Genomic DNA, 25,268 nt, shown 5'->3' with positions numbered 1-25,268 from the left:
GTTGGACAGAGAGACTGAGTGGCCCAACGGTCAACGGTGGCATGAAGAGATGATCAAACATATTTGCAATCAGTGAAGAGAACTAAAAACCACAATGATACTCTCCTCATAGCTGCAAATACTAGAATGGCTTACAATGCCAAAGCTTGGTCAGACTTTAGGGAGACGTCTGGCCGCCTGGGTGGCTCAGTTGGTTAAGAGACCAACTCTTGTGGGTCATGAGATCAAGTTCCAGGATGGGCTCCCTGCTCAGTGGGGGGTCTGCTTGAGATCCTCTTTCTCTCCTTCTGCTCCTACCCCAACCCCGTGCACACACACGCTCCCTCCGTCCCCCTCTAATAAATAAATATATCATAAAAAAAAAAAAAGACTGTAGAGAGTTGTGTAGTCGTCTTTACCAGTGGTGTGTCCATCCTGGAAAGCTTATTAGGCAGTACTCATTCAATGTAAGGGTATATATATCTATAACCCAGCAGTCCCACTCTAGGATGGTAATATGCCCTATAGACATGGAAACTGTTACTTATTTTTTATTTTTTGTAGTTTCAGGTTTTTATTTAAATTCCAGTTAGTTAATGTATTGTGTAGAATTTAGTGATTCATCACGTGCTAATAACACACACGTGCTCATCACAAATGCCCTCCTTAGTGCCCATCACCCATTTAACCCATCCCCGTCCCTCATCTCCCCTCCAAATCAAGGAAAATTTTAATTCAAAGCTGCATCTGAAATCCAACATAGAGAATGAAAGATTACAAGGAAAACTTACTAAAAATCACAATCCTGGAGAGGGACTTACATCTTTTTCAGAATTTGGCAGAGGTAGGGAGTTTTTGCTATAAAAATAAATAAAACCTAGAAGAATCGTATCAGGAAATTCAAATTTGGTCCAATCCTGTAAACATTTTAGCTCTGCTGGTTATCAATATCTCAGTTACAGACATATACATCTCACCTCTCAGCAAGGGCCAGCAAAGAGCCAAGCTTGCAGAACAAAGAAAAAGGTATTGCTGTGGCGAATAAATTGGAAAACAACGGAATCTGAACACTTGGAAGGTGTTTACAGGGAGGTTTTTTCCTGCAGTGCTCAGGACGGGGTGGATATATCAGAGAGGTAAAGCAAACAGAGCTTCCTCCAAGTTATCTGTTTTCCTGAAATTAAGGTTGATTTTCTCCGCACATCCCCATCTTGTAATATGCTGTTAAGTCTGCTCTACCCTCAGCAAGTAGCGTCCTTCTTAAACACAGACTGGCTGCCTGGAAAGGCCGTGACATCTCAGGAGCTGGGTGGGACGTGTTTCAGCTCTGCCATTTGATGGCTGTGTCCACCTTCAGCAAGTCTCCTGTGTGCTCTGAGCCCCAGATAACAGGTCTATGGTATAAGGATAACAATAACATACCTAACTTTCCATAGTAAAACCCAGATAACGTCATGTCCATTCAAATAATGAGTACTATTAGCCCCAGCCTGCACCCTAGAATTCGTATCCTACAGAGAAAACTGAACTCTGAACCTATTATCTGCAAATTTGGGAGGAGAACCCATACCCTTAGACACATTGGTTTGTGTACAATGGAACTTTCTAATTGGGCATAAAATAATTGTGGGACTTTCACATCTACAGATAGCCTTTCTTGAAGGTTAAAAAAAAAAAAAGGATTATTTCTATTGCCTTCTCCCACCCCTACTACCACCAGTCACCTCTATTATCACCTTCAGTTTATAGAGAACTCTTATTCTTGTTCTTCCTTGTTTGACTTGATCCACATAACAACCTTCCAAGGCAGGAAGATGCCGTTTAGAGCCGAGGGTACATTAACCCAGCACAAGGAAGGGATGTCTTCTTAAGAGCTAATTCCCAACCTGAATCCTTGTCTAAAAACACTACTCCAAGGAGAGAAGCAAAAGGCTGAGGGGCACCCTGATGTATTTTCTTGCTGAGCCAAACTCACCAAGGGGGTAGGAGACCATTCTGAGCTCAGGTTTTAGGTATGAAATTATCAAAAGTCAGAGTTTGGGGTTTTATAATCATTTTTATTTGTCTACATTTTCCTCCCCTGGGTTCTAGGCTACATTCTCTCTAGTTGTTGCTAATTTATAAAGTCTTATCAAATCCTTGGCTTTATTTTTACTCATTAACTTGGAAATTGAAAGCATAGATGATGGGTTAAAAAATAAAAGCTTCCTGTTATAAGCTCATTGTTCCTGAAGCTGAACCACTGACAAAACCAAGAAGATCAAAGGAGTTGGTGGAAAATCAAAGCATTCAAGATGGCAGGTGCCATCAGGTAATTGGGCTAATTGGGTTCTGATTCCACAAGGTGAGAATATAACAGAATATAGCTATGGGTAGTAACTGTGTGTTCAGAAATTCCACCTCTACATGAAAGAACGGAACTTCTTCGCCTTTTGAGGGCAATGAACATATCAATAGCAAACTAGCAGTCAACATAAATTCCTAACAACAGAAAAGATTTCAAATCATATTATGCCCGTCTTAATGTTGCCACTAAAAATAATGTTGCAGACAATATAACACTATGATTCATGGTTCCCAAAATGTATGCTGATCTCCCTCCAGAAGATTGTCATGAACTCACACGGAGTGACAGGATATTTCAAACTTTTGAAGGAAACAGCAATATCTAACCTGTCAGAAGCCTTGTAAATCACCAGCTCCAGGTCATTCGTTTCTGCACTGGATTCCCCTCTATGCTTTTTGATGACATCATTGAATGCTAAGTTGGAAAAGCAAGTTTTCCAAAGTTTTCCAAAAGTTTTCCAAAAGAGGAAAAAGCAAGTTCTGGGTGAAAATCAATGTGGAACAGGAAATGAGGCTGCCGTATCCAACCTGGCCCCAAGGTTGAAGAAGTCACGTGTGCCCAACAGATGTGCACATTTCCTCAGTGTTTTAAGAATTACATCCATTTATTTTCATTTGTAGAAGTATTTGAGAGAGAGAGTGCATGTGCGAGCAGGAGTGGGGGAGGGGCAGAGGGAAAAGCAGACTCCCTCCTGAGCCTGATACAGGGTTTGCTCCCAGGACCCTGAGATCATGAGCCGAAGGCAGATGCTCAACCAACTGAGTCATCCAGGCGCCCCAAGAATTACAGGAATTTTTAAAAATCTCAATTTAAATGTGTTATTTTTACTTCCTAAGCTGTTGATTGAAGTTACTTAATAAATGGAACAGATACTTCTTTTTACCTAGGGGGTGCTGTAACAAAACTGTTGACCCCTGAGGGGTGCTGTGAACAAAGTTTGGGAACTGCTGCAGTAGGTGAAAAAGTGAAATAAAATCTGAAAAGGCACTGTAATCAGTCCTGTTCTCCCTAGTGTGTGTGTGTGTGTGTGTGTGTGTGTGTGTGTGTGTGAAAATGGAACAAAATACATCAAGATTAAATAGTGGGCAGTGGAGATATACTAGGTCTTCCTTCTCCATGGTTTTCTATATTTACTAATGTAAACAGCTATTACTCTCATATGCTGAAAAAACCTAAAGGTTATTAAAAATGACCCTCCCCCCAAGCAGCACATTTGCTTCTAGGAATAAAAATATCTGTTAAATATACCAGAGAATTTCATTTTGGGAGAAGGTTTGATTGCACTCCACTAAACTTCTCCAGCTTCCTGCTCTACATGTTTGGGATCTGGCTTTAGGGCACTGAGATTTTGAAGAAACCTGTTTCTGAATGCATCTCTCCCTGGCGCTGTTAGAAAATGCCCGTTTCCCACCCCTGCAGCCTTCAAGAAGTGAACTTGGCTTGGGGTTTCAGCCGATCTGGCCTCTCAGCCTGAGGGGGAGCAGGTCTAACCAAGATGGCAAAACTGACCCGGTGGGGAGACAGGGCTTCCCGGTGTCAGATGCAGCTGCTGGGATACCCATTTCTCTGGCTCCTGCTCCATGTGAAAAAGAATGCCCTGTGCCACGGGAAACATGCCTTGAAGAAATTCACAATTGAAAGCCCCCGTAAGAGAGAGAGAGACAGGGTGTTTTGCTGTTAAAACTGACCAACAGCTGTTTCAGCTCAGGTCATGATCTCAGGGATCGTGGGATGGAGCCCCATGTCAGTTTCTGCCCTCCATGGGAAGTATGCTTGAGAATTCTCTTCCTCCCTCTGCCTTTTCTTTCCACCCCAAATTAATAAATATTTCTTGGAAAAAAAAAAAACAGACCAACACCTGAGAACTTTTATATACCTTAGAGCGTTATCTATAAAACTGAGACATATATATGTCTTTATGAACTGTGAAGGAAAACAAACTTAAACTATTGTTGTCCTCAGAAAAAAAGGGCAATTTTCATTCTACTCTATACTTGTGATAATTGGGTTTGTTTCACTTTATTGACTACTAATATTTTAAATCTATTTAACTGTTAAACCCACACACTAGACCTATGAGGTAGTGCTATTATATCTACTAGGAACAGATGAGGAAACGGAAGTTCACAGAGCTGGTGAACTTGCACAGGGTCAACTAGGTGAAATGGGTAGAACGAAGCTTTTGGAATTATTTTGGATAGTCTGGCTCCAGAGGGCTCTTACCAAGACACTGTCACTTCTTCTTTGTAACAATTTCCTTACTCAGGGGTATCCTTCCATTAGGCACCAATATATGACTATACACTTTCAAAATCCAAGCTCAGGGGCGCCTGGGTGGCTCAGTGGGTTAAAGCCTCTGCCTTCGGCTCAGGTCATGGTCCCAGGGTCCTGGGATCAAGCCCCATATTGGGCTCTCTGCTCCGTGGGGAGCCTGCTTCCTCCTCTCTCTCTCTGCCTGCCTCTCTGCCTGCTTGTGATCTCAGTCTGTCAGATAAATAAATAAAATATTTAAAAAATTTAAAAAAAAATCCAAGCTCATACCTTCCCTAAACTTTCTGGGAAGTACAGCCATTTCGTTCTCAAAGCTTTCATAAAAGCTTTTATATGTTCTACTGTGTTACATGTATGTGTCCTATATCCTTTTGTGACATTATATTTTGTCTTTACTAATGTGATTCCCCACTAGATTGTGGGGAATCTAGTCTGTAGAGAGGGGGACCAAATATTGTTTTTTTCTAGAGCTTCAGTTTTTGGAACAAAGTCAGTACACAATAAATATCTGACTAGAAATGAAAGCTGATGTTTGACAGCAGTTACCATTGGTGACATGCCTTTATGCCCTCTGCCCACCTCAAAAGTCACCTGCAGACATTTCCCATCCATGCTCTATGTTTCCTGAGTCTTTTCTACCTGAAGGCATTCTCTGGCTACTAAGGAATGCCTAAACAAATGTGGGAAAGGCTGGAGTTTGCCAGGGAATTAACTCCCAGGAAGAACCCACAATCACTGAGGGGTTAAAGTTGGTAGACAGTTGCTTCAGCTTCCTCACTGGGGCAACTCTGAGCTGTGTTCTACAAAGTCTCTCGGGCCATTCCTGGAGGACTGAGTCCCTGGTGCCCACAGCAGTTACCTGTTCCTTAACACTACCCCCACTTTTTTTTTTTTTTTTAACTTTACTTCCTTAGTGGTCTGAGTACTCCATTCCCCCAGAGCCACAAGGAAATGAATTCTGCCAACAACCTACATGAGCTTTGAAGCAAACACATCTCCAGTTGGGCCCCCAGATGACATGGCAGCCCAGCTGACACCTTGATCCCAGTCCTATGAGATCCTGAGCAGAGGATCCAGCTAGGCTGTGCCCAGCTCCTAACCTATGAGAACTGGGAGGGTATTAATAAATCTTGTTATTTTAAGCTGTTGAGTTTATGGTCATTTGTTAAACAGCAATACAAAACTAATGCAGATTTGGGTACCTGGAAGTGGGGTGCCACTGTAAAAAATTTGTAAGAACATGTGTGTCGGTTTCCTTGGGGTGCCGTGACCAGTACTACAGATGAGGTGGCTTAACTAGCAGAAATTTATTTCTCACAGTTCTGGAGACTGGAAATCAGAAATCAGGGTATTGGCAGGGTTATTTCTTACTGAAGCCTCTGTCTTTGACTTGCAGATGGCCTCCTTCTGTGTCCTCACCTGGTCTTCCTTCTGTGTCTGCTTGCCCCTGGGGTCTCTTCCTCTCCTTACAAGGACACCAGTCCTACTAGATTAGGGCCCACCCTTATGACCTCATTTATCCTTAAATGCTCCATCTCCAAATGCAGTCACAGTGGCCATTAAGGCTTCAATATATGGATTTTGGAAGGACACAATTCAGTCCATGACAACACATGGGTTTTATAACCAGAAAATGAGTAGAGGTTGGAGGAACTTTGAGGAACATGGTAGGGAAAGTCTAGGCTGCCGTTTCTTAGTAGAAATCTGGACTTTGAGGATGCTGACTATGAGGGCTCAGACGCAAGTTAACATATTACTGGAAACCAGAGAAAGGGGGATCCTTGCTCTGCATTGGCAGAAAGTTTGGGAAAATCATCTCTTGGAGTTATGTGGAAAGCTGAAGCTCGAAGTGATAAACTTGGTGACAGATCAAAGATTTCCAAGGAAAGTGTGAAAGGTGCTGCCTGATGTCTTCTTTCTGCTTACAGTAAAATGTAAGAAGAAATAACTTTAAAAAAAGGAACCAGAATCTCAGGACTTAACAATTCTGAGATCTCTAAATGGCAAGAGTTGGACTCTTGGAAAAGCATGCTCCAGAGGAAAGGATGAGATGTGACTGTACAACTCTGATAAAAACAGAAAAACTACAGGTCAGAATATGTAATTATACAAAGGGCTTTTTAGAGAAATTAAGGGTATGGCCCACAGATCTTCTCAATCAAACCAGAGAACCTCTAGGAAGCTTAAGGGCACTGTCCCTCAGCCATCTTAGCAAGAGGCCAAAAAAGTACAGAAGGGTTTATCTTAAAAAAATATCTATGGAGATACTTTGGAGATAAATGGAGTGAACCACAGTGAAATCTATATAAGGTCTATAAGTTCTTGAGAAACTGTTTCTATAGAAATACTGCTAGAGGGGCGCCTTGTGACTCAGTTGTTAAGCATATGACTTCGGCTCAGGTCATGATCCCAGGGTCCTGGGATCAAGTCCTGCATTGGGCTTCCTACTCAGTGGGAAGCCTGCTTCACCCTCCCCCACTCCCTCTAGTGGGTTCCCTCTTTCACTGTCTCTCTGTCAAATAAATAAATAAAGTCTTAAAAGAAAAGATAAGAAAGGAAAAGAAAAGAAAAGAAAAGAAAAGGAAAGAAAAGAGAAGAAAAGAAAAGAAAAGAAAAGAAAAACTGCTAGCTTGGACCAAGGGACAGAGAGATGACAGAAAAGAAAGGGAGGCTTTCAGGCTCCCCAAGTTCTACTGGCAGGAGAACACAGGTTGATAAAAACTGTTCTGAAACACAAGTTTTCATGCTGAGTAAGGGCAGAGTCAGTGGGTGGAGTCCAAGCCACATAGGATTATTCCAAAGCCTTAAAACCTAATCAAGGAAATCCCAACACTTGCCAGGCTGGATTTCAGAACAGCTTTGGACCAGTGATTCTGTCTTATCTTCCATTTCCCCTGTTTTGAACTGGAATGTCTATATCTATTACCCTATACCACCATCATAAGCTGGGAGGAGGAGTGGAGGGAGAATGTGGATAGATGTCTGTTTAGTTTCACAAGTCCACATCTGGAGAGGACTCCAGCCCCAGCAGCTGCACTTAAGAGATTACACCCAAGTGCTTTATCCACACCTGATCCCATGCTAACTTGAAGATGACACTTTAATGGGAAGATACTTTGAGAAAGAGCTGGGGTGAATGCATGTGGGAGGCATATCAGGGACCAAAGAGGGTGATCCCTACCACCACCAGTGATTCCAGGCCCTTCGTGTTCATGCCTTTGTGTAATTCCTTCTCCCTGAGTGTGGGCAGGACCTGTGGTTTGCTTCAAACCAAAGGAACATGGCAAAGGTGGTGGGATGTCACTTCCACAGCTGTGCTATATTATATGGCAAAGACAATGGGAGGTGCCTCCCATGGTGATGGTACATGATATGGCAACAGTGATAGGATATAGCCTATGATTATGTTATGACATATACACAAGACTGCAGGTGGAGTAGATCTGTCCTCTTGCTGACCTTGAAGAAGCAAACTGCCATGAGTTCCATAAACACAAAGAGATGACTTTTGCCAACAGCCTCAATGAGCTTGGAGGTAGATTCTTCCCTAGCTAGGCCTCCTGATGGCAATGAAGTCCTGCTGACCTCATTATGGTGGCCTTGTTAAAGCTTGAGCAAGGAACCCAGTTCAGAAATGCCCTGGACTCCAGACATTGAAACGGAGGGAAAAAATGTCTGTTCTTTTAAGCCATTATATTTGCGGTAATTTGTTATGCAGCAGTACAAGCTAGCTGATACAAAGATTCCCCACAGGTGATGGATTGTGCCATCACAGAAAATACTTAGACTAGTGCCATCTTGGCAGAGCTGTCTTCATTGAAATCTTAACCTTCTAGCTAACAGAAGAGTCAATCAGTTGGATAGTGGCATGCTGCTTAGACATGATCAAAGCATTGGTAAACTGCTTTATCGCTGGTTTAAATAGAGTCAGCAATGTAACTGTTCTATTTAAAATGACTCAACAGAATGATAACAATGATAGGATTTGCCAGTGTCCCCAAAGAAGCCTGTGGCTGTCATTTTAGTGCCCCAATTTCTATAAGATGCTAAATGAGAGATAAAATTAAATCTTTCAAGTTCCAAGCATATGTGGGAGTCACAGAGAGCCACATGCTTTTTTTTCTTTTGATTTAGAAGGAATATTTTCAGTTAGGTCACCTCTGCCAGGAGAGAAGAGCTGGGGCAAATAAGGCATTCCCGAGAACATCATCTCCCTTTATATAGAATCTGCCAGTTATCAAAGCACAGCCATTCTCATTTGTGAGTTCAGCTGTCAGGAGTGGAGAGCAGGTCACTCAGTGGGAAAGGAACCCAAGTCCGTTCCTTTCAAGGAGAGAGGCTTGTGATCGGAGGGTTCATGGTTTGACCTTAGGCATGATCAGCCCATGGAGCAGCAAGGCCACCCTGGAGAGAGTGAGCCACATGTGTCGGGATGCGTATTCTTTGCTTTTTGGCGCACACTTGCACAGACATTTCCTATTTAAATATTCTGCCTTATTCACAGGAGAAGACTTGTAGATTACAAGCAAAGTAAAAGACGCTGCAAAGGACACAGAGCACTCTGCAACTAGAAAGTAAAATCATGTGGCAGTAATGAGAAATCACAAGGAAGCAGGCATTTAAGGGACAGGCTTTCAGATTCTCAAGAGAGTGCCAGTTTGTGGGCCACATCTGAGCTTTCTAAATGCTTGAATCAGAAGCACCCCCCTTTTGCTTAAAGATTTTATTTATTTGACAGAGAGAGTGAGAGAGCACAATCAAGAGAAGCAGCAGAGGGAGAGGAAGAAGCAGGCTCCCCGCTGAGCAGGGACCCTGATGTGAGTCTTGATCCCAGGACCCTGGGATCATGACCTGAGCTGAAGGCAGATGCTTAACCATCTGAGCCCCCCAGGCACTCCAGAAGCACCCCTTTTACTCAGAGACAATATCTGACATCTAGCACTAACCTGCCCTCTGACCTTGGGAAAAATCACTCTACCTACATGGGTCTCAGTGGCCTCATCTGTTCGATGAAAAGGCAGGACTGGGTAAGAAAGAAGTAATTTTTTGACTTAGCATCATTTATACATGCAAGACCTGTTCGTGCCCAGATGTACCCTTATCATCAGGAGACAGGGTGATGTGGTGGTCACAGCCTGAGTTTTGAGTCAGACAGGTTTGGAGTTTGAAGCTGGGACTCTTTCAGTTGCTAGCTCATGGGACCCTCAGCAAGTTCTTTAGCCTTGATGAGCCTTGCTTTCCTCCCCTAAGAGATACCACCCACTTGAAAATTTGAGATGAATGCTAAGGGAGACAGTGTTATCAGTCAGTTGTCCAATAATGCTGTGTAACAAATCGCTCCACGCTTGGGCTCACACAGTATGCCTGGGGCTGGAGCAGCTGCTTCAAACTGTAGAGATGCAAGTGGGCCAGGGTGATTTTGCTTTGTGTGTTGCTAAGTCTTCCAGATTCCCCCAGGTACCCAAGGCATGTTCTTACAGTGATGGCAAAAGCCCAAAGCTCAGCTATACCTTTTGAGCCTTTGTTCATGTTCCTGGATTGGCCAAAGCAAGTCACATGGGCAAATCCAAAATCAAGGCATGGGGAAGTCCTTAGTCCTCCATGAGGCTGTGGCAAGAGGAATGAAGAACTGAGTTTAATAACTCAGTCTGCCACAGATGGTCCATGTGAAGCACCCCTGCAGCACAGGTTGTACTTGGCCATGGACATCTCTGATTATGCTCACTTTGTTTTGTTTTGTGTCCACCTTCTCTAGGCCAGTCAATCTTTCATGCGTAACTTGAAGCAAACTAAAAAATTTCTCTGGCTCACTACTCTACTCACCTGATACAACAATATAAGGTCCTCTCCTTGGAATGATTGTCTTTTTCCTATGGTCCTCTTATGAAAAGCAAATACTTTGGAGGTGAGGGGTATACAAAGTCATCTTTAGCCCATTGAGAAAGAAGGGCAGAGAAGGAGGAGAGAAAGGGTATGGGAGTGTGGGGCAACGAAATGCAATTGGCTCTCTGACATTAGATCTGCGTTCAACTTAGAAATTGGGTGGATTTCAACAAATGATCAACCATGGCGCTCTCCATGGAAGAGGTAATTTCCCTCCACCTCTCGGGGAGTCTACAACTTTGGCCTAAATTCTAGAGCATTGGTTTTAGGAATGAACTCAGCATCTCCACATTAACACCCCCACTCTGGCTTCCCAAGTGAAGGAGAAGGAAATGCTCACCTCTCACACTGCATGTGTGTGGGACTTTCTAACACTTCCGAAGGGGCCTGAAGGGTTTGGAGCAACCCCATCCCTCAGGTCTCCCTGATGTCACCCCCAGCCCTTCCTGTCTTCCCATGATCTCTAGCTCCATCAGCTCTGCCCCTGAATCCAGACTCTCCCCAGTTCCTTTCATCCAGGAGAAGTAATGGCCCACCCATCCCATGCCTACAGTCTTGGCTCTCTCTTTCTCTTTCTCCCTAAAACTTTTTCAATCCGGACTCCCAGGCTGGGAAGCTTTACCCACCAACCACCCACAAATCTGCTTGTTAACAAGGACAGGGATTGGGACCCACTTAGAGTAGAGCATGAGTTTCTTCATCTATACAACTGTTTACTTCATCGACACAACTGGATTCAAACTATTCAATGGTTGTTATGAGAACACCACAAGATAATATTAAAGATGTACTCTGTATAAACATCTCTAGTGTTTGGTTACAGGTCAGGCCTGTTTCCTAGGGTATTCCTATAAAATCCACAGATTATTAGACATTTGATGTCTGCCTCGCTTCCCACCAGCATCTGCTCTGGCATCAGTCCTGGGATCAAACAATCACAATGAGGTGGACGCAGAGCCCCTGCATGCATCCTGTCCCTGTGTGGGAACTGCCCGACCTCCTCTCTGGAGTCGGAGGAGACCACAGTCACAGCAGGGATGCTGGCAAAGGCAGAAACCATAGACGTAACTGTCAGTCCTAGATTACTTTCCAGTACAACCCACTACTGACAATTACTTGATACATGGAACATTCTATTTAAGTCTACCTTGGTCTTGAGGGTGACTGCCGATACTCCGCTCTTAAGAGGGAGTGACTGTGACCATTCTTTTATGAGGTCTTGGGGGTCCTATCCATTTTTTTTAAGATTTTATTTATTTTTTATTTATTTATTTATTTGACAGACAGAGATCACAAGTAGGCAGAGAGAGAGAGAGAGAGGAGGAAGCAGGCCCCCTGCTGAGCAGAGCGTGCAATGCAGGGCTCGATCCCAGGACCCTGGGATCATGATCTGAGCCGAAGGCAGAGGCTTTAACCCACTGTGCCACACAGGGGCCCCGGTCTTGGTGGTCCAATCTTAACTGGAAGCCTAGAATCCACCTCCTAAGTTCCAGGATCATGGACTAGGAACGTCCAATTATTTGGGGTTTGTTTCAGTGAGTCGCAGGTGTGGGCTCCTCTTGGGGTGGATACAGAGCTGCCTGGGCGTTAAGATGAACAACCTGGAGGCCCAGAAGAGGAGTGAGGCTTACATCCTCCCTCCTGGAAAGGGAAGAAGGGGTGAGGATCCACAGTGATCACTTTCCTGCGATGGATCCCTCTCCCCTGAAACCATCAGCTGCTTCTGGAGGAACAACATCTGAGTTTAAAGCTGCTCCACCTTGGAAAGGAAATGTTAAGGTAGAGGTAGCTGAAGTAAAACCCTGCAGTGAAAAAGAAGAAAGATGGTACTTACAAGTGGTTGATGATGATTTTATATTTTTCACTTTCAGAGGGGTCTGTGGGCATGCATGTGCACATGGTGGGGGGCGGGCATGGGGCACATCAAATCCTAATCTCACTGATACAAGGCAAAACTGCTCTCAGAAGCTTTCAGATACGACTGGATCATAGAAATGAAGGTATACAATACATCTGGCTTTGGTCTTGGCTTTGTCTACTCCTCTGGAACAAAGAGTACACCATGTCCAAATCTCCTGACTTTAGGCAAGTGAGGGAATTTAAGGCCACTGTGATGGGTTTCGTCCACATTCTCTCCGGCTGTGGGAAGGTTGAGAAGGCATACTGAAAATAGAAGGAGAGATTCCAGGACATAATGGGCACTGAAAGAATTGTTATCCCCAATGGTTTTGCAAGTGTGGATGGAAATACTAGTGATAATGTCCGCAAAGGATTAACAACCCCTTCTCTTAGGGAATGTCTTGGTTTCAGTCAACAGACCCTGCTGTAGGTTTTTGTGGTTGGTTGGTTTGGATGAGAGGCTTTAAAATACAGGTGATGTGCCCAACAGATTTCATGATTACATTTTCCTTTCCAAAAAAATTAGGTCTTTAAAACACACTATTTTTTTTGTAAGAAGATTTATCAAAATCATATAATCAGAAGGATTCCTTGAATCTCAACTCTTATACCCATTTAATTAATAATGTCCCTAAACGCTGCGGGATGGCATATCAAATCAATATAGTTGGGACACTTTAAATTGGATTGTGTTTTTATTCTTTTTAAAGATTTTATTTATCCATAAGAGAGAGAGAGAGAGCGAGCACACAAGCAGGGGGAGCAGTAGGCAGAAGGCAGAAGAAGGCTCCCACCTGAGAGGCTCAGTCTCAGGACTTCAGGATCATGACCGGAGCTGAAGGCAGACACTTAACCGACTGAGCCACCCAGGCGTCCTGGATCTGACTTTTAAATGAATCAATTCATTTCATAATGGAACAATTTCTTGATCTGAAACTGGAGTCCTTCATGCACTGGGGTTTAACCAATGGCAAACTCCTGACTGTGACTTCTGAAAGCCCCAACACCATCCAGACCCTCTTATCTACCTGACCATTATCTCCCACTCCTCCTCCCCATCTTATCTACCTGACCATTATCTCCCACTTCCCCTTCCCCATCCCCCATTCACTGTGCTCCAGCCCCAAGAGGATGTGGTTGTCCTTTAAAGTCTCTATATTTGTTCCCACCACAGGGCCTTTGCACTGGTTTTTTCTTCCATCTGTGAATTTCTATCCTCCTGGGCTTCTCCAGGTTCCCTTATCACCTTCCCAGTAGGACTCTACTCAAGGACTCCAAATAACTTCCCCACGCCCTCAGTTCCTTTATATTTTATGTTTGATATTCTTCATCTCATTTATGCTATTGAAGCTGGGTTGTTTACTTATTTACATGGTCATTATCTATTTCCTATGAGGATTCAGGCTCCCCAGAATAGGCACCTGGCACTTCTTATTCAAATAGGAAGTTCCTCACCCAGAACTACCTCTGGGACAGAATGAGCACTCAATAAATGAGTGAGTGAAATTAATGTAAAATTTTCTGCATCCTGTGGGTTTTAAAGATACAGATCTCAGAACTGGTTCTGAGTTAATAAACAAGGATTGGCAACCCTTGGTACATGCTTAACAATGACATTATCAATATTTTTATAGGAGGCTAGATATTGGTGTAACAATACATTTCATGGCCTTATGATAATTTATGTCTTTTCTCTCTTTTGAGATTCTATTTAAATTCAAGTTAGTTAACATACAGTTACATACAGTGTAGTATTGGTTGCAGGAGTAGGATTTAGTGATTCATCCCTTGCATATAAAACTCAGTGCTCAAAAAAACAAGGGCCCTCATTAATGCCCTTCACCTATTTACCCCATCCCCCTACCCACCTCCCTTCCAGCAACCCTTAGTTTTTTTCCTACAGTTAAGAGTCTCTTATGGTTTGTTGCCCTCTCTGTTTCTATCTTATTTTATTTACTGTTTTTGTTGGTTTATAGGCACTTACTCTTTTTCTAAAAATGTTTATGGTTGAAGCAGGCAAGAAATCTTGATTTTCTTGAAATGCTTGGGAGACTCTGATGAATTAATATCTAAATATATAATTTGATCAACAGAATTAATTCAATCATAAAATATATTTTTCTAAAGAACTGCTTACCAGATCTGTAATTTTATTCCATTATTAAACCGAAGTACAAACTGCAGAACGCATTCTTCTCCACACACTAAAGCTCCTAGAGAGTTTGGATCCTGGCCATATAAGCTGATCCTCACTTTATGGATAAGGAGATATCTGTTCAAAGAAGTCGGTAGGCTACTTATCTAAAGACACACAGAACTGGCAGATCTTGGGCCTCCGTTCCAGTGTCGGACTCCCTGAACCCTCCCTCCTCTTTCCAATCCTAAGTGCCTAGCAGGGTGAGCATCTGGGCACTGGATTTCAGCTTGTAAGGAAGGTGCTTCTATGTTCAGTAGGATATTTTAGTGGGAACAGACCTGAAAGGAGGAAGATCTACAGCCACACAGACTTAAGAAGAAAATCATGGGGGGTTCTGTAAGAGGGTACCCGGTGGAAAACATTGGGATGAAAATAAGAGAGTAGGAGCCACTCAGTGCAGCTAGTGGTGTAGGAGGCTTTCAGATTATAAGACATGAAACAGGCACAGGGGCCCCCAAAGTCATGAAGGGGCAGCCTTCGACTCTCACAGCTGTCGTGAGTGTCATTCGGCTACGAGCACGACAACCATCTGATGCCCAGTTTGACCCCCTGGTGACAGCTCTCGGAAGATGAAGGTAGCACTAGAAGAAATGATCTCTCCACACTTAAGTCTGAGCAGTGAGGAAGAGCCCCTCAGTGACATGGAAATGAGAAGGATCCTTAGGAGACCCTGTTCCCTTGGGTCAAAAGCAAATCAATGCCAGAAATGTCGGAGAGTTGCCTTGTAGCTCAAAAAAGTGGATGGCAAAACTTTCCAAGCAAGTGGTGAGTCCCATGGAAACAGAACTAAATTAAGGATGACGTGGCTCTGAAGACATAAATCCTGAATGTGAAATTGTGAATCATGAAAAGAGACAGAGGGTGGAGAATTAGAGAGTAATTATGATGGGAGCGTTCTGTGATGAGCTTTCTACATAGGCTCTGCTGGGGGGAGAATACGAAACAGCAGCACAAGCCCTCAAGAAGGACAGTGTGGCCAGACCTGAGCATTTCCCACTCCTGATTTTCCCTGTTTCTGAGAGTAGGATGCTTTTTGACGTGATGGCCAAGGGTGGGGGGTAAAGGAGGAAGGAGAATCTCACTTTAAAGGACAATAAAACACCAAAGATGATGAAGACGAAGCAAACCCAGGCAGAGCCAGTTTTGCTCTGGTATTCTTTGTGCATCTTCAACCTTGAAAAGATAAAGAGAAGACTGTCAGTAAGAATTTGAAAGATAAATTAGAGAAGGGGTGGTGAGCAAGGATGTAACAATTTTCAATGATGTCGAAACTCTTGGTTGAGGCAAATTATATTCTGTGACACTGAAAAGGATGGAATATTATATCTAAGAATCTCAGATAGTTGGAGAGACTTGAAGATTACCAGCCAACTAAAGAAGACAAACATCTCTATTAAAAAAGAAAAACCACCCAAAACCATCAGTAGAGTGTGAGGAGCAAATTGTAGAAGCCACATATGATAAAATTTGACATCAGCCTGGGGCACCTGGGTGGCTCAGTGGGTTAAGCCTCTGCCTTTGGCTCAGGTCATGATCTCAGGGTCCTGGGATCAAGCCCCACGTTGGGCTCTCTGTCAGCGGGGAGCCTCCTTCCTCCTCTCTCTGCCTGCCTCTCTGTGTATTTGTGATCTCTCTCTGTCTCTGTCAAATAAATAAAATCTTTAAAAAAAATCTTTAAAATTTGACATCAGCCTAAACAGAGTGGTTCTCAAATTTTTGGTCTCCAGAACTTCTTATAATTATTGAGGACAGACTCTGAAATACTTTGGTTTATGTTTTATCTATCAACATTTACTGTATTTGAAATCAAAACTGAGAAACATTTAGAACATAAGAATACAAAGCATTGCTCCATTGGGTATCAGACCAATGACATCAAGACATGTCATGTAGCTCCTAGGAAGCTCCACTGTACACTTAGGAGAGAGTGAGAGTGGAAAATGCAAATGCAAATGACCCCATGGTATTATTAAAATGAGTTTGATCACGTAGACTCCCTCAAAGAGTTCAGACCACACTTTGAGAACTGCTACAAGAAAACTCCTCACCATGTGCCCAAGGAGACATGGACATTCATGACAATATTACTCACAAATAGCAAATACTTGTCAATATCCCTTAGTAGAGAAACGGATAAACTGTAAAAACAAACAAACAAACAAAAAACAAACAAAAAAACCCCCCAAACCCTCTAATTCCTAAATAAACTCATTTTCTACACATACATATGATTTATCTCAAAACAATGTTAAGCAAAAAAAGCAAGCTGGAGAATATTAGATATAGGATGACATCATCTAATAAAATTTCAATATACCAAATAATACTGTTATATCTATAGCTCTATACCTGAAACTGAAAACCAAATATGAAGCAAATATTAAAATATGCTATCTGTTCACATTAGGTAGAAGCTACAAAGGCTTTTTAATATCATCCTTTATATTTATTTTTAGCATCTTTTAAATGATTTCTAGGCTGTTCCAGAGAGTGATCATTAAATTCAAACTTCAGTCCAGCTAAAACAGTTGTTCTTAAAATGTGCCCCTCCCCTCAATCATCAGCAGCATGAGCAGCAAATGAGGGCTTGTTAAACATGCAAATCACCAAGCACCCCCAGATCTACTGAATCTGAATCTCTAGGTTGGGGCTGGGGAATCTGGGTTGTAACAAACTCCTTAGGAGATTCTGATTAAAGTCCAAGTTTAAGAAGCAAGGGACAAGAACAATGTGACCATTCAACCTGCCATTTATATAAATGCATCTCATTCAGAAGTAATTTTGGTAATATTGCTTACGATGTTCCGTGGACAAAATGATGTTGGACAGAAAAAGGAGTTTCCCAAAGGTACTTGCCAAATGTTTTAAAGGGATCTCCCCCAAACCCCTCCACCGCCTCTGGGGGCTCAGATTTTCTCAGTTTGCCTACATGCCTTTGGCTGAGTACATGCATTTTAACTTCTGATGCAAGTCTGAGCTAACCTGTGCTTTTGGTTACATTTCTGAGCATTTGGAAATCCTGACCAGCATAAACTTGTATTGATTATACCTTGTGCAGATAAATTCCTTTATAATTACCTAAATCAAAGATCTTAAAGTGTGGTTTCCAGACCAGCAGCATCAGCATCACCTGAAAACTTATTAGAAATGCAAATTTCTGACCCCAACCGAGTCCTGCTGAATCAGAAACTCTGGGGATGAGCCCAGCAATCTGTGTTTTATCAAGCCCTCCAGGGGACTCGGATGGACTATAGGTTGAGAAACACTTACCGAAATCGATCTACATGGAAGAAGGGTGATCTGGCAAGGGAGACAAGCAATTTAAAGAAGGTTCTGAATTGGAACAGCTGAAACTCTAATCAGAGAAGAGTTCATTGTGATGGTGAATTTCCCTTCAGAACTAGCCTGCCCAAAGCTTAATGACCAGTACCCAGGAACCGGCAATTTGCCACAGTGCAAGGCGCTATGCATTTCTTCCATTTACTGCTTTCACGTCGCGATCTCTCACTGTTCTTTGCCCCCATTACAAGACAACCTGAGCAAATTAGAATTGTTGCTTCTACTTGAAGAACTTTGTGAAAAAAAGCTTTAAATCTGCACAGCTCTTCTCACTCCTTTCTGTCAATTCCTTCATAACTTGTTTCAAGGGTTGTTCAGACTTCTGAATAGAATCTGTATGATTTATTATAATATGTTTAAAATAGGGACGATTTCTCCAGAGAAGGCATTTCCAAAGTATGTCATCCGAACCACATGACATACTTTGGTCCCCTGAGCCTTTTATTTTCTTTATTCTAGAGGGGCTGGTGGAGTCTGCAGGACTCCCTCGGACCACCAGTACTGCCCAATAGCATCAACTGCACTGAGGATCAGGAGGAGAGTATCAAGTATGGATTTATTGGGCATCCTTCAGTTGAAAGCATTTGATTAACTTTACTTCTTCTGGGGAAAATCCAGCCTAGCTGAATACTGTTTTGTCACTCCCCATCTGTATTTACTTTCTTTCTCACAGGCAAAATTGTGCCTGAAGTCCCATTTGCAAAATTCAGGTCTGGGTCTATACTAGAGATGTATTTTCCAGTCATCTTGTGGTTTGCATGTAAGTGTCTCTAACAAATATTTTCATTTCATATAGACTGGAGGCTCACTCATAGGGCATCAGGGCAAGAAGGCCCCTCCCATGATTAAGAGAATCCTGGGGCTCAGGAGCTCAGCAGGTAGGAAACCTTGCTCCGACTTTCCGTGGGGCTGACAAATTCTGTCAGAGAGGATATGGGCCAGCCCACCTAAGAGACGGAAGAAATGAACTAGAAGTCTTGTTAAGTCCACCATCCACCAAGAACAGTGGATTATCACTGAGATAGGAGTGTCCTCCTCTACCACCAGCCAGGACCTGCTAGGACTCAGATGAGTGAAAAAACCACAGTGAATAAACGATGCTCTCTAGTAAGACAGCACACATCCTGGGCCTTTAGCTAGGATGTTATACTAAGACTGCCTCCTTCTAGAATGTTCCTCATCATCTGATAACCACACTCAATAACTGTATTTCACTTGGGCATTTTACCTTCTCTGTGACGAACACTGGCAGAGAATTTTCTGGGCACAATGCATATTCCAATGCCTGAGTTTTAGAAAAACTTGGGATATGAGAAAAAATAAAAATAAATAAAAAGCAAATTCTTTCTAATCCCAGTTTCGTATCAGATATGCCCCCCCCCCAAATTATTTAGTCATTCTGAAGCATTAGCCTTCCCTTAGGGAGAAAATGTTAGACAGGAATCCATCAGAATCCTAGAGGAGAACATAGGCAGTAACCTCTTCGATATCAGCCACAGCAACTTCTTTAAAGATATGTCTCCAAAGGCAAAGGAAACAAAAGAGAAGATGAACTTTTGGGACTTCATCAAGATCAAAAGCTTCTGCACAGCAAAGGAAACAGTCAACAAAACAAAGAGGCAACCCATGGAATGGGAGAAGATATTTGCAAATGACAGTACAGACAAAAGGTTGATATCCAGGATCTATAAAGAACTCCTCAAACTCAACACACACAAAACAGACAATCATATCAAAAAATGGGCAGAAGATATGAACAGACACTTCTCCAATGAAGACATACAAATGGCTATCAGACACATGAAAGAATGTTCATCATCACTAGCCATCAGGGAGATTCAAATTAAAACCACATTGAGATACCACCTTACACCAGTTAGAATGGCCAAAATTAGCAAGACAGGAAACAACGTGTGTTGGAGAGGATGTGGAGAAAGGGGAACCCTCTTACACTGTTGGTGGGAATGCAAGTTGGTGCAGCCACTTTGGAGAACAGTGTGGACATTCCTCAAGAAATTAAAAATAGAGCTTCCCTATGACCCTGCCATTGCACTACTGGGTATTTACCCCAAAGATACAGATGTAGTGAAAAGAAGGGCCATCTGTACCCCAATGTTCATAGCAGCAATGGCCATGGTCGCCAAACTGTGGAAAGAACCAAGATGTCCTTCAACAGACGAATGGATAAGGAAGATGTGGTCCATATACACTATGGAGTATTATGCCTCCATCAGAAAGGATGAATACCCAAATTTTGTAGCAACATGGACGGGACTGGAAGAGATTATGCTGAGTGAAATAAGTTAAGCAGAGAAAGTCAATTATCATATGGTTTCACTTATTTGTGGAGCATAACAAATAGCATGGAGGACAAGGGGAGATGGAGAAGAGAAGGGAGTTGAGGCAAATTGGAAGGGGAGGTGAACCATGAGAGACTATGCACTCTGAAAAACAATATGAGGGTTTTGAAGGGGCGGGGGATGGGAGGTTGGGGGATCCAGGTGGTGGGTATTGGAGAGGGCACGGATTGCATGGAGCACTGGATGTGGTGCAAAAACAATGAATACTGTTATGCTGAAAATAAACTAAAAAAAAAAAAATCCTATTCAGTAAAAGGATACTGCCTAATATCAACCAGTAGAGTTGGTTAATTGGTCAGTTTCTATTAAATATCATTACCCCTTTTGTCCCTAAAGATGTATCTTCTCAAATATCCATCTTTCGAGTATTTTACTCTTTAGCTTCCTGAAAAATTTCAAAATTATCAGAAAATCAAACTGACAAAATGCACCATTAGAAGACTCTGTATTGGGCGCCTGGGTGGCTCAGTGGGTTAAGCCGCTGCCTTCGGCTCAGGTCATGATCCCAGGTCCTGGGTTCAAGCCCCACATCGGGCTTTCTGCTCAGCAGGAAGCCTGCTTCCTCCTCTCTCTCTGCCTGCCTCTCTGCCTACTTGTGATTTCTCTCTGTCAAATAAATAAATAAAATCTTTAAAAAAAAAAAAAAAAGAAGACTCTGTATTTATCTTTGGGTTGAACAGACCCACCCATTTCAATAACAGAACAGAAAACAAAACAAAAAAAATGCCAAAAGAGAATGACAAAGACTATGCTTGAATGATGGAATCACAGTGCTAATTTACTCAGCCCCGGTGATCTAAGAATTTCCAGTAACTCACCAGGTAGGCTTCTTTCTTTGCATCCTCTAAAAACACAACCATTCCTGTTTTGCCTAAATACTTAAACACAATGTATTCAATATTCAAGTTTACTCAGAAGGTATTTGTAGCTCAGATGTCTGCTAATGTCATGAGCAAGAGACATAGAATGGAATCTAATCTCTTAAATAACAGGACAATAAACTTCAATGACATTTAACCCCCATAGATAGCTTTTGGGCAATTGGTTGGTGGTCTACAGAATTCATACCATTCTGAGACTCATAAAGAAACAGCAATGAGGGGCGCCTGGGTGGCTCAGTGGGTTAAAGCCTCTGTCTTTGGCTCAGGTCATGATCCCAGGGTCTTGAGATCAAGACCCGTGTTGGGCTCTCTGCTCAGCAGGGAGCCTGCTTCCTCCTTTCTCTCTGCCTGCCTCTCTGCCTACTTGTGATCTCTGTCAAATAAATAAATAAAATCTTAAAAAAAAAAAAAAACAGCAATGACTGGATTTTCTCTATACTCACTTGACATACCTGAAATTCCCAGTGATGGGTGTTATATGTAAACAATGAATCATGGAACAGTACATCAAAAACTAATGACATACTGTATGGTGACTAGCATAACATAATAACTAATACTAATACTAATTAATTTATTGGAACTAATTTCTGCTTTAATGCAGTTACTCTCATGAACATCCCTTACCAAAAATCTACTAGCCCTTTCTTTAAGGTAAATTATATCCTAAGACTCAAGTGACTCATTTTTATTTGAAATAGCTAGACCATGAAGACAAATATGAATATATATGTATTTAAACATGATTACATATAAAACACACACACTATTTTGGGTATGTAGGTATATGTGCATGTATATACATACATATGAATCATTATTGTTGAAAATCTGTTAGTATTAAGTTTTATATACAAGTTTAAACATTCTGAGGGCAAATGCAAAACACCTAAAGGTTGCCTATTTATTTATTTATTTATTTATTTATTTTTTAAAGATTTTGTTTATTTATTAGACAGAGATCACAAGCAGGCAGAGAGGCAGGCAGAGAGAGAGGAGGAAGCAGGCTCCCTGCTGAGCAGAGAGCCCGATGCGGGGCTCGATCCCAGGACGCTGAGATCATGACCTGAGCTGAAGGCAGAGGCTTTAACCCACTGAGCCACCCAGGCGCCCCAAGGTTGCCTATTTAATCAGAAGTTACTGCCAACACTTACCAGAGGGGCTCAATAATATTCTTCGGTATGAAGACTAGCAAACACCATTTTAAAGTAGAAATAGGGCTTCTCTATTTTGTGATTGCATTTTATGTGTTTTATGTGTTTGATTTAAAAAAAAAATCTCACATCTGAAAGCTGAGGTTCCTTTTCATGTGCTGCAATTGACAATAAGTGGGGAACATTATACTCATTGGAGAATAAGTACGGATCATCAGCGGAGATTTAAAAACAAGTGCATGATTTAGGCACTTTTCTAGCTTGCCTGTAAAGATGGTGCCCTGCTTCAAATGAGAACATGCCTCTTGAGCCGACTAAAAGACAGAATCCCCACCATACCTTCATGGGCGCCAGCTGGATGGGTGTGATGCAGGAAGGGTCCACCATGGGCTTCGGCCTGTTGGCCGTGTCCGCTAAGAGGCTGTGCCACTGCTGGGGGAGGCCCGTGAACTTCTGTTCTTGCGGATCAAAACCGGTGTGCACCCTGTGTTCAAAGTTGGAGGGACCAGATATTTCAATCTTTTTCTTTTTCTTTCCAAACATGATGCAAACCTGGGAAATGCAAACAGAACAAGAGATCGCTGGTTAGATCTCGCTGGCATAAGATGACAGGAAAAATGATTCCGTTGCAGTTCTAGCTTTTCAATGATTCCTCTCTGTCTCAGCTGCAAAAGACAAAAGTTGGATTTTCAGGGTGCATAGAGGAGGTATTTCGTTCCTAATCTGTTTTCTCCTTGCCCTTGCCATGTGGAACATAGTTCCCTGTCCCACTGATCTTGGATTTGGCCATGGGACTGCTGTGCAGCCCAGGGTGGAGGGTTTTGAAGGCACTGTTTATCTCCACTTTCCTCCTCGTGCTTTTGCCATCTGGCAAGAAGACCTGTATTGTGCATATTCCCTCAGCCTGGATCCTGGAAGGAGAGATGCGTGAAACCGACCCAAATCCAACCTCCAGTCTGGATCCAGGCGCAGATGAGTCACAGGGGACTCGGGGGTAAGAAAGCAATGTTTATAATTATGCCACTAAGATTCCAGCCTTGTTATGTGGTATTAGCAAAGCAAAAGCTGACAGGTACACAGGGAGAAGCAGCTCAAAGTTTGGCGTGCGCTTAATATCTGAACACTTTTGAACAAACAGGGGTATAGATGAAAAATGGGGTTAAGAATCACAATCACCATTAAGTCAATCAGAGAAAGACAATTATAGGATCTCTGATATGAGGGATTTCAGAGGCAGGGCGGGGGGTCGCGGGGAGTAGGGAGGGAAAAAAAATGAAACGAGATGGGACTTGGGGGGGAGACAAACCATAAGAGACTCTTAATCTCATGGAACAAACTGAGGGTTGCTGGGGGGTGGGATAGGGTGGCTGGGTTCTGAACATTGGGGAGGGTATGTGCTATGGTGAGGGCTGCGAATTGTGTAAGACTGATGATTGACAGACCTGTAGCCCTGAAACAAGTAATATGTTATATGTTAAAAAAAATCACATTCACCATATACAATTATTACGAGGCTGAAACAAACAAACACTTGTAAAACACTCTGAAAGGTACCCGGCACAAAGTTAAGTGCTGCAAATATTAAATAGATCTCTGAACAAATATGCAAGAAACCTGAGTGGCACTGCCTGCAGAGAAGGAGAGAAGAGCGCCTCAGGGACAAGGCAAGGAGGAAGACCACTTATCAGTGGCTATTATGTTTAGAACATTGCACAGTGTATTTTGTCTATTTGAAACAATGTAGTTTACCTAATGGAAACATATTCTGTGACCAGGATACCTTCAGGATACCTGTAAAATAGTCACTGTGTGCTCAAAGGTACTGAAAACATCTAAGACATCCTGGGTTTGAATCCCAGGCTGGTTCACCTACCCACTAGGATCTTGGGTGTAACTGCTTTTCCATCTCTTAGTTTATTGTGAATAGGACAATCATGATCGTTTGGGGAATCCTGAAAACCCGGCTTTATATAAAGGGAGATGGTTTGGTTTCACTGTAGCTTTGCTGGGGAAGCCTTATCTCAGCACTCAGGCTTAAATAAGCAGCTTATACACTCATACAGCTCCATGTACCTATTCTTCACAGCCTACATCCACTTGCTGTCAATTAATTAGGGATAATGGTGTGCCTGGTGCCTGTTTTCCCTACTAGAATAGAAGATCCACCAGAGAAGGGATACTGTTAGCTTGTTCATTACGATGTGCCAGTGCCTGGCATACAGAAGGACTCAACAAATATTTGCTGATGGACTAAAATAACAAGCACGGTACATTTATTCATGACTAGCACCTAGGGTAAGAGCTCCACGGATGTTAGCATCTTCCCCTGCTCTTCCCCTCTTCCCCACCCTCTCTCTCCCTTGCCTTCATCTTCTATTCAAATTTGTTTCTTCTTATAACCAGTTACCCTGCTTGGCAAACAGGGTCTTCCTGCTGCCTTCAAGCTTTCTAACAGTCCCATTCCATCCTCTACTGATATCTACTAGGTCTGTTGAGCTGCAATAGCAAAATACCCCAAACTGGGAGGTTTTTTAAACAATAGCTGGTTCTTTCTCACGGGTCTGGAGTCTGGAATCTAAGATCAAGGTTCTGGCAGATTTGGTTTCTAGTGAGAACCTACTTCCCAGATGGCTGTCTTTTCCCTAGGACCATGTCGGAAGGGAAGAGGGAGCTCTCTCTGGCCTCTTCTAATAAAGGCACTAATTCCATTCACGAGATTCGACCCTCATGAGCTGGTCATCTCCCAAAGGCCCTACTTCCTAACGCTATCTCTTTGAAGATTAGGAGTTCAACATATGCATTTTGGAGGGACATATTTAGACCACAACACTGGATGGACATGTATTCTCTTGACCAGATTCCTCACAGCTTTAACTCCTCCAGACTCTATCAAAACCCATTTCCCCATCCATCCTGGTTGTTACTTTGGACTAATTTGGAAAATGCATCAAGTGATTA

General features: G+C 42.6%; 1 protein-coding gene across 3 annotated transcripts in view; it reads right to left on the bottom strand.

Annotated features, from left to right (window-relative positions):
- The window catches only part of PAK5 (p21 (RAC1) activated kinase 5), a 295,759-nt gene that overhangs the window by 86,648 nt on the left and 183,843 nt on the right, over nt 1-25,268 (bottom strand). For all 3 annotated transcript variants that reach the window (XM_047746869.1, XM_047746867.1, XM_047746868.1), the window contains one exon: nt 22,650-22,862. In XM_047746869.1, coding sequence (XP_047602825.1) covers nt 22,650-22,853 — 204 coding nt within the window. In that variant the 5' untranslated portion in view covers nt 22,854-22,862. The remainder of the gene's footprint in view (nt 1-22,649; nt 22,863-25,268) is intronic.

The sequence above is a fragment of the Lutra lutra genome, chromosome 9, assembly GCF_902655055.1.
Source record: "Lutra lutra chromosome 9, mLutLut1.2, whole genome shotgun sequence".
Taxonomy (NCBI): domain Eukaryota; kingdom Metazoa; phylum Chordata; class Mammalia; order Carnivora; family Mustelidae; genus Lutra; species Lutra lutra.
The sequence above is the reverse complement of the archived record's forward strand: the minus strand, read 5'-3'. Positions and strand labels throughout refer to the sequence as shown.